General features: G+C 40.8%; 1 protein-coding gene and 1 non-coding gene across 3 annotated transcripts in view; one reads left to right on the top strand and one right to left on the bottom strand.

The window, feature by feature from the left end:
• Window positions 1-4,478: 4,478 nt before the first annotated feature.
• Window positions 4,479-4,597, bottom strand: LOC111741074. Its single transcript, XR_002780865.1, has one exon. It is a non-coding gene; the product is annotated as a 5S ribosomal RNA (ribosomal RNA).
• Window positions 4,598-7,945: 3,348 nt separating this feature from the next.
• The window catches only part of JPT1 (Jupiter microtubule associated homolog 1), a 13,187-nt gene continuing 10,735 nt past the window's right edge, over window positions 7,946-10,397 (top strand). For both annotated transcript variants that reach the window (XM_023531672.1, XM_011361923.2), the window contains exon 1: window positions 7,946-8,134. In XM_023531672.1, the coding sequence (XP_023387440.1) occupies window positions 8,079-8,134 (56 nt within the window). In that variant the 5' untranslated portion in view covers window positions 7,946-8,078. The remainder of the gene's footprint in view (window positions 8,135-10,397) is intronic.

Here is a 10,397-nt window from a genome sequence, read left to right as displayed (position 1 = left end):
AACAAAAATCCTTGCATACCTTGTTCAATTGGAGACTTTTAATGTTTTTCATTTATCATTGTAAAACCAAGGACAATTTTATAACTTTTTTGTACGTAGCTGTTACATGTAGGGCAATCTGTCTTTAAGTAGGGATAAATTACTCTAAAAGAAATGAATCCTAGATAGTTTTCCCTTCAAGTCAAACGTCTTGTTGTTTAAATAAACTTCTTGTTTAAAATGAGCTGTTTTCTTTATTATGAGGAATATTAAATAGAAAGTTGAAGTTTAGGGAAAAACATGACATGAATAGGCCTGCGAGAAGTGAAATTTCAAGGAAGAAATGAAGCTACATTTTCAGACAGACTAATGCAAAACAAAGTAACAAAGTTATATAAATGACTAGCTACAGATGTTCAAAAAGCTTAGGCAGTTCCAAATATGCAACTTTACTAGAGAAAAAATTGGGCCGTAATGTGTGGATTTACTCCCAAGTATTCTTTTCTGTAACCACTATCTGGTTACAGACAGTGAGTGAGTGCATGCAGCTAGGAAAAAGTTTTGATTTTGCTAACTCTGCTGATAAATCTCTTAACCATTCTAGCTTTCACTTTGGTTAGTAAATACTCCCTAATGTAAAATAAGAGTCTTTATTCTTTATTTGAGGATGTTGGACAGGAAATGTTTATTTACATACATATGTGTATCCGTTCTTACATCCATACATCCATAAATGTGCAGGGTGCTACAGTTTTTTGAATGTATGGGAAAATATCACAGCTATAGAATCAATAACAGCAGGAAAGATACATAAAGATGATCTAATTCTGGCCTATTTTAGAGATGAGGAAACAGATCCAGGGGGTTATTTGTCACACAGCTAGATGGTTGTAAAACGGACTAGAGACTAGGTGTCTTGATGCCTGTTAATGTCAATTAAGTTCCAATTGAGTTCTCTATATTGGTTTTCAAGAAACTGAATTCCCACCCCTACTACCCACCAAAGCAGCCTTTCTAGATCAAGTCCCCATGTGCTTTCATGCCTTGTCATCCACTTAATTCACTCTACTTCTGTTGTATAGTCCATGGTTTTTTACGTTCCCCATTTCTATAGTGAATGAGCTTCCCCAGAGACAGCAGGAATTCTGTAAATTTTTGGCCGTTAGGTATATGAGTTAATCTTGAATCAACTGAACTTTTATTTTGCTACCAACCTGTCATAATTTATATTGTGAAACAGTGTGGGAAGACTGCCCAAGAATTCTTAGAAGGAATCAGGTAAGTATATTTCTCTTGTTGCTCTAGATACAATTAAATAGTGGAATTTTATGTCCTAAATACTAAAGTTAAGGTTGAAATTCAAGCCAGAGAACTTTATTATGGAAGGGGTCTTGAACTGGGATCTTTAATCAGAGGAATTTGCTAACGTTATGTTAGAGTTTTTGTTATGTTAGGAAAGATAAACTTCAAATTCTTTCATAGTAGAAAAACATTTGGTAGAATTAAAAAAGAAGGAAATATGTAAAACGGCACTGTTTAATAATATAGTGTGTTGTAGCTTATTGATACTTGGGTCAGTGTATATAACTAAAGATGAACCTTGTTTCTGTTCTTAAATGAACTTTTGATTGTTGCTGTTGCCCTATTTCCCATAAGTTGCTACAAATGTTCTATGAAAATTATGGAGCACTTTTTAAAAAAAATCACTGAAAATATGAATTGTTGAAAATACTAAACGTAATTTTTGCATATTAATTTTTTCGGCTTGGGAGGGGACATTCAAATGATAGGAATTACACTGCCAACAATTTAACTATACTCTTTCTGGCTGTCTTCACATTAATAATACCCCATGTGTTTATATCGTAGAAGTAGCAAATAGAATTTAAGTGAATGTTTTGTATAGAGAGATGAGAGAATTTTTATTCTCACGCACCCTTTATAGTCATATAAGCTCTTTTAGGCCAAAACAAAAAGTATTACCAACTTTTCAGAAATAACGTCAAATTATTTGGCTCTTTGGGGGGGCGGTTCATGTTTTTGTGGGAATTAATTTAATCTGATGATCAGATTACATTCTACCTAAAGGGGATGAGATTGAATGGAAGATGGGAAGAAGTAAAAATAGTTTGAGGAAAATGGGAGACTTGGATCAGCAGACAGTGGAATCTCAGGACATGAGGTCTGTTGGAAAGTTTTTCCAAGGTCTTTATGGGGGGACTATGGTTTATTGGAGAGGGCCAGCTGTGCCGCTGAGGGTTATTTTTGAGTTAGGATGTTGCTGCTGCTTTTAAAAATGACTAAGTGTTTCTGGATTGTGGTTTTGCATTAGAATCCCGAAGTAACTTAATACCAGTACCTTTGCCCTACTCCCAGAAATGTATTTTCAAAGCAATATGGAATCAAGCAATTCTGAGAGGCATCCTCACAACTGGTAAGAGTTAAGTGAGATGTGTTTTTAGCTGTGTAGTACAATGCCTCCTACATACTGAGCTTATTTTTAAATAAAAATTGTATTTAGCGTGAAGTGTAAGGGCTCTGCCATAGGATGCTCAGGCTTCAGCTGAATACCTTAATCTCTACCAATTGGCCTGCACTAAATGGAAATGAGAAACCAGAGACCAGGCCAAGAACTTTCTATTCATTTTAAAAATGGAATACAATCTTTGTTTCATTAGTTTTTTTTTTTTTTTTTTTAATAATACCAAATTGTACCCTAATGAGTTTAAGGTAAAACATTTCTCAGGATTTTAATGATTCTCCAATACTTTAAGAACCAAAGGACCCATCTACAAGGTTTTCTTTATCTGGTGATGACTTGAAGGTTAGTCTTGGATGTAGTAATATGTTTTAAAATGAATCTGATCTGTATAGTGGTTAGCTAATGAAAAAAGTGGATCATAATTAGAATAGAGTATATAAATAAGAATGTGTTATTTGCAATATTATTGAGTTATTTTCCTGTAAGCAGTTTTGAATTTCCTGTACCCTCTGGGGTCTTTGCGAAATAGTTTAAAAGTCCAAGAATTGTCATGTAACATATACTGTTTGCAATTCACATTTTTAAAAATGTTTTATTATTTATGCATAAGGCACCTGGTCTTCCAAGGTAGTCTCCCATCCAAGTACTAACCAGGCCCGACCCTGCTTGGCTTCTGAGATCAGACATCTGGCTTGTTCAGAGTGGCATGGCCATAGACCATGGACCATGGCTCCACTGGGGTGTGAACTCAGGACCTTCTGTGTGTAAAGCAGCTGTGCTAACCACTACACTATGTAACCATGTCCTGCAATTTCCATTTTTAAGGCAGATGTGATTAACTTTGCCACAAGTTACAGAATTAGGAATATTAAGGGAAGAATTTTTCCACATTTATTCTGGACATACCCTTCTAAGTTATTTGATATTTATAATTTTAGTTATTATTTCATAAAGGAAGCAAAATTCATCTCTAGGAGATGAGACAGATGGGTTAGGGGAGTATTTTGCTTATTTATTAAATAGAGAAATGATATGGAATTGAAGGAAGGACAAACCACATTTTATTCAGTCTGAGGAGGACATAATGGGGAGATATGATTTATACTCTTCCCTCTGCAATTCAGTGATTAAAGAGGACCTGAGGGGCATGTCAGGCCTTAGTAGTGTGTATGTGCCATTTTGTTTACCTTAAAAGTAAGAACATAACAAGGTCATTTTCCATATTTGAGACCTCATTTTATTTAATGTCAAACGAATTTTAAGAGAAAATAAACGGGCTGTCTTAGTGGCATTGATTTTGTGTGTGTGTGCGTGTGTGTGTGTGTGTGTGTGTACAGCTAAGAAAAGAATGAACAGATGTATACTAAATTTGGCTTTAGGATTAATGGATGCAGAACTTATGTGTAAATATATATGGTTAAGTCATACATAAGTGATACACTTATGGGTACCCTGCAATAGTGGGGTTAAGAAGTAAAGCTTTTTAGAAATACTTGTCAGTGGGCCATTCATTAATTCAGTTATTAAACCAAGTTCAAAAGCACATGGCCAGCATTTTTTAAAAATAATGAAATAGAAGGAATAGGAAATATTGAGTATGTATTAAACTACGGTTAACATTATCAATTGCTGTTCTTGTAAGTCAGAAATAGTCAAGTATCTGCAATTTCGTAATGTGTGTGTCCTGGATCACAGTGAAAGATCGATCTAAGAGATTGGGTCACAGAATCTAGGGAGAGTACATCCCAATAATGAGTCCATGTATTGCCCATTTCCTCTGCTATTCTGGAATAAATTGGGGCAGGTCGAACTTTTGGGGAATTCAGGACACTTCGCCAGGTAGTGGGAAAGCTGGTGACATGAAAGGCAAAAACAGATGCTTGAGAGCTAAGAGATGTTGTTAGTACATATTTTTATTTTTTATTTTTATTATATTTTATTTTCTTAGGCGAGGCAACCTTTGGCCTCATATTGCAAGGACCTTGTCAGCTTACAATCCTTTATTTTTTATTTTTTACGCCTACAGCACCTGGTCTTCCTAGGTGGTCTCCCATCCAAGTACTGACCAGGCCCAACCCTGCTTAGCTTCCGAGATCAGTTGGGATCGGGCTTGTTCAGGGTGGCATGGCCGTAGACTAGTACGTATTTTTGTTTGGTTAAAATTTAATTACTACCTTGGTAGGCACAAGTGGTGAGTAACAACTTATGGATTATTCTATTTTGAGTAGGTTATACATTGCATTCTTGAATAAAACTCCACATATCCCCCAACAAACTTAAAAAGCAATGGCATTTATGTCCATATTAAAGAAAAATTATTAGAGATTTAAACATTTTCTGACATCTTTTAGATAGTAAATTTCTTAAATATGTACACACACATAATAGATTTTTCACTATCTGCTTCAGAACAGAAGATTACGTTCTCTGAGGAAATTCTGAGAATATCGGGTTTACAAAAACCCACTGGGTAAACTGATCACTAGGCTTTCTGAATTGAATTACAAATAGATGATTAGTACTTTGAATATAGTAGAGAAGTGGCAGTGTGGGACTAAAGGAAATTGAAGAGCACTTAACTGCTTAAAGATGAAAAGTTATGAAGTGTGTGAGTACCTGCTTATTCTCTCCTTAACTATATTTAAAGAGGTGAAAATGCACATGCATATAGGGTAGTGGTTTTAAAACTTGCATCTTATGAAACCCTGGGGTTATACAAAAGGTGGATAGAGTGGAGAGAGGCCGACAAAGGACAGGGAGGCAGAAGGGAGGATTTGAGACCTGCCCAGTTTCAATGACTGTTCTTAATCTTTTACATATTTAGATTCTGCTTCATAAAGGCTTGAACAACACTGTTGTCAGTCATGAAAGAGCTTTTAAACCATTCCTCATAAGATTTAATGTCTTCTATTTTAGATTTTTTAGGTTAACCTGAGAATTTGGAACAAATTTTGTGTTGATATAGAATCCTAGATAGGTATTTAAAAAATCACGATGGGCCTCAATGATTTTAAAAGTAGATGTTCACATTGCCCTATCCTTTTGCATCTTATCATCCTGATCTGCGTTGATCTTTTGGACAAAATGCAATATTATTAATGTCCTATTTTCAACTGAGTTGGTCATCTGGAGCAAAGGTTATGTTATAGCAGAGCTACATATTGTATCTGTTTTACCCCAAATCTCCATCTTTCAACAGCAAGTGGAGTGGAGTAATTTTAGTCAAAACTATTACAATACATGAATAAGTAAATAGGGCTAGTTATTCCAGAAATTTTTGGAAATTTTACTTTAAAATACAATGAACGTGCCATACAGGTCTGCTTAAAATGGCCTTAATCTGATGTGTTTTACATAAATTTACTCTTTTTCATAAATCAGATTAGATTAAAAGGTCTCCTGGGACTGATTCCTTATCTTTGAAGCAAAAGTTCTCAGCTCAAGCTATGTATGAGAATTACTCGTCTAAGATAACCATGACTGAACCCTACTGCAGAAATTTTAATTCAGAAGTAAAATCTCCTAAACCTCACAACAACTCAGTAGGTACTGTTAACCACATTTTACAGATGAAGAAACTGGGCTCAAGGGCACAAGTGACCCAGAAGTGTCTTACATTGGGAGGGACAGAACCAGAACCTTGGCTTTTTGATTTCTAGTCCAGTGCTGTGTTGCCACGGCAACCTGTCTTCTATTAGACTACAGGAGATGGAGGAAGTAAGGCAAATTAAGTACAAATTCAAAAGTTTAGGCCAAAAGGGACTCTAAAGAGTCAAACCCAAACCCCTCATTTAACATACAAAAAAGATTTTTTAAAAGTACATGATTATTTTATAAGTCAATAGAAATAGCTATCACTTTGATGACTTAATACATGTTGGGCCAAGCAGTTTACATTCGTTACCTCGTTTAGTCCTCAAAACTCTATAAATAGAATCTAGATACTATTTTATCCTTATTTTATGAAAGGAAACATGACCAGAAAATGATGTCGAGTTTCAAACCCCGATTTCTCCCACGAGAGCCTGAGCTAGCAACCACCATACTCCACTACCTCCTAAGCTATATAATTACATGATTTTTGAGGAAAGCTAGATTGGTCTGAAGGACCAATTTTTTTTTTTTTTAAGATTTTGGAAATTTAGGCCTAACCTTTAAAAATGGAAAGATTTAATCCAAACAAGTGGCGTGCTTCATGCTTTTGTGATAAGCACAGAAAGACATCCATGCCTTCTAAAAGAGAAGAACTTATCCCTGGCTTTTCTTGAAAGCCCAAGAAAAGTGGTTAACCAAGAATGTAAACTTATGACTGCCTGAGAGGAGAAGGCCATGCAAAGGGGAGTGTAGTTCAGTTTTTGAGGAAGCACGAATGCCGCGGAAAGGCCCCCACTTTTGTTTGCCCAAGGCTTTCCTATTACCTCGTAAACATTCTTGAGCCCTCCGAGTGTGTCTGCATTTGTTACAGGGATAGATTTACCCAGACAGGTGGAAGAGTCATGACTTAAGGGTTATAAACAGCTGCAAAGCTCTGGGATAGTCTGGGTAGCAAGGGAAGTAGTCATTCCCAGCAGCCAGGCATTAACTAGCCTTAGAACAGGCCCTCAAATCAGGACGACTGTAATTTTGGTCTAGTGTATGCACCACCCATGACAGCTAAATAGTAACATTAAAATGTAAAGAATGCCCAGTCGTTTTTAAAGGGATCATCTTGGTGTGCTTTCTGTTGCTGACTCATAATTCGGCTTTGGGACTGTCAGGTTTCCAAACTAGACACAGTAGGTTATTCAGTAAATGTTAGTATGGAGCAGTAACTTTTATCCATTAAGGAGCATCCTCTTACTGTCCCATCGTAAGGCAAATTAGTGTATGGCGATGACCAATCTGTCCTCAGTTGTAGGTTCCAGCTCTGCCAGAGCAAGCTTTTCTGTCAGATAACCTTTCTTTTCTTTTTCCTCCCTTCCTTCCTTCTCTTTCTCTTTCTCTTTCTCTCTCTCTTTGTTTTTCTTCCTTCCTTTCTCCCTTCCTTTCCTCCTTCTTTTCTTCCTTTCTTTTTTATGGTGACATTGGTTAACAAAATCCAGGGAGTTTCAAGTGTACAATTCAACAGTAAGATGTATATGTATATTGCACTGTGTGTTCACCGTCCATAGTTAGATTTCTTTGTTATCTCATATTTGATCCCTTTTACCCCATCTATGTCAGGTAACTTTTTAAAGTGGTAGAGCATAACTTGTACCCAGCGCGAGGCAGATTTGTCCTTTGTCCAATCATCTCTGAGATTTTTTGGTGGGGGAGGGGGAACTTCCCTAGATCTTCCCTGACCAGGAAGCGGGTGGGTTTGGGGTGAGCAGGGGCTGCCGCAGCCAGTCTTGACGCAGCACTATGCTTGGCACTCCAAGGAACCAATACGAATGGAGATAGCTATTTGAATCGGCCAATGCCGGCAGGGTGGGGGCGGGGTTTGGGAGCCCTATAAGAGCGGCGGCCGGCCAGGCAGGCCGCGGTGGAGGTTCCTGCAGCGGTGGCCGGTGGTGGTGTGGGGATCGGTTCTGAGCCTCTCAGACCCGACCCTTTCAGCGCTCTGCTCCTGCGCCAACCTACCTCGCTCCTAGGCGCCATGACCACCACCACCACCTTCAAGGGCGTCGATCCCAACAGCAGGAATAGCTCCCGGTGAGGCGGCGGAGCCGGGCCCTCGCCGCGCGGGGCTCGGGGTCGGGAGGGCCGCTGCCCGGCGGGGCCGCGCGGGCTGGGCAGCCAGTCGTTGGCGGCAACCTGCCCTGAGCGCTGCGCTTGCGTCCAGACGGGCGGCGGTGCTCGGCCGCCGGCGCCTCCTTTGTGCCGCCCGGTGATGCCCGCACGCCGGCCCCGCCCGATTCCCGCTCCTCTCCCATTCATTTCTACCTCGGAGCGAGGAGCCGGGAGGGCCGGGGCCGCTGGTCCCGACAGCGCGGCGGGTTTTTACTTGGGACACGCGGAGAGGGTTCGCGCTCTCGTTTCTGCGCGGCCGGCCCGGCCCGGGGGTGGTGGTCCTGGCCTCCGGGTGCCGGGGCAGCCCACGGGGCGCCTCGGTCAGGCCCCATTGTCCTACCCCCAGGCCACGCGCTCCTGTCACTTGCCTGGAGCAGGTGGCAGCCGTGCGACCGACGTGGTGGTCAAATTCCGCGGCCACAGCGATCGAGTCCGACGGGCTCCCGTCTGGGGAGCCCACCGGGGCCCGTCTGGCAGGTGGCATTTGTGGTCGGTCAGGGCTAGTCACCGCGACCCCGCACCCCTTTCCAGGACCCTACCGCCAGCCTTCTGCGAAGTGCCTCCCTCTGCTAACAAAGGAAGGACCCCCGCTCCTTCCCCTCCCGCGCCCACCTCCGAACGGGAGGGGGAGTGCGCCAGTCCGAGCAGGTTTTCTGCGCTCAAACCTTCGGACCTCGGTCCCTGCATCTCACCTCTTTCGCTTCCCCCTTTCATGTTTGTTATATGAGTTCATCCCTGGCTCTCGTTCCCTTGCTGGAATTGGTTTCCTGTTTTTGGGCGGGGCCGGAGACATCCATTGTCTCTTCCGGGCCATGTCCACCTGGGAAGCCGGGGCCTTTTGGGCCACTCAAGCCACTGGAAGGGGACACTGGGCGTGGCGTTGGGCCTGGAACCCTTTTCCAAGCCCTTGCCTAACTTGAGGGAAGGGTTCGGATGCGGCGGAAATTGTCCACATTGTCTTGTCTCATTGCACACTGCTCCTTTAAGGTGGGGTACAGGCATCTCTGGGACCTTTGCTCAAGGCGTGGAGGAAGCTTAGGTTCCACTTTTCCTGAGCACTGATTATGACCTGCGGTCATGTGTGGCCAGCCTTGGGGGTCCTGAGCAAGTGGCACAAAGGGAGCCATTTTGTGGGGCTTAAGAAGACAGCTGTGAAATAGCAGTGTCTCACAGGGGTTGGACAACTTGAGGACAAAAGCAGGCCTCAGCAGTGAGCCTTAGGAGGGACCTTTGGAAATGACATTTCTTTTCAACCTATTCCTTTCTCTTTCATTAACGATGTAGAAAAGGACGGGAAAGATTTTAAAAATGAGTGCTTACTGGGAAGATAGGTAGCATAGACCTACAAAAATACTGAAGAGGGTCACTCCCTCTTCTGCTGTCATCCTTCCAATGACATCATTTTTTTTTTTTTTCAGAGGACGCTGGGCCAAATTGAACCTTGGTCTTTTGTTTTGTGTCGTGGGGTCAAGTGGGGTCAACTTTCCGCGGGTCAGAATGTAGTGGTTGGAATGGTAATGTGTAAAAATCTGAGGTTTTATTAGGGTTGAGTGCGATTTAGTGCTTCATAATGAATTTCAGTAACCTGGTCAAATGAATCCTTAGACTAGTTTTTCAATATGTATATTTGAAATGTGAGACTAATGCTTTTTGGTTTTGCACAATAAGTGCTTTAATTTACCTTTTGTCATCAGTTCCTCTCCAGTATTGTGATCTCAAGACTGTAGCATAGTCCTTTTATTTACTTCTACCTTTCCATCTTCTATAATCTCACCTAAATCTCCTAAACTTCTTTTCTCCAGTAATATTCTCCTGGCTCCATAAACATGTTATAAATTTAGTCTGTTAGGAAATGATCCGAACAAATCACATGAGTACTCTGGGCTTTAAAGAGAGAAGAAAGAAAAAAAATTGTTTTAAATTGCTATCTGCAGATCATGGAGACGTTTTTGTTGAGTCTCAAATATGTAATCCTGATTTAGTTACCATGTCTGTAGTTCAGAAAGAATAGTAGGATTTTAAAAAGTAAAACTGATATAATTTCTGTCTTATGATCCAAATCCTTTGTTTGGGGATGTCTGGCTGTTGCAGATGGGCTGACGTCATTGGAGTATTACCTGCTATTGCAGGGGGAACACAGAGCTTTAAAAAGTTGAGCTGGTCAGAGCTTATACTTTTTTTTTTT

Source organism: Pteropus vampyrus, unplaced genomic scaffold (genome assembly GCF_000151845.1).
Source record: "Pteropus vampyrus isolate Shadow unplaced genomic scaffold, Pvam_2.0 Scaffold72, whole genome shotgun sequence".
Lineage (NCBI taxonomy): Eukaryota > Metazoa > Chordata > Mammalia > Chiroptera > Pteropodidae > Pteropus > Pteropus vampyrus.
This window is presented reverse-complemented; position numbering and strand designations above follow the sequence as displayed.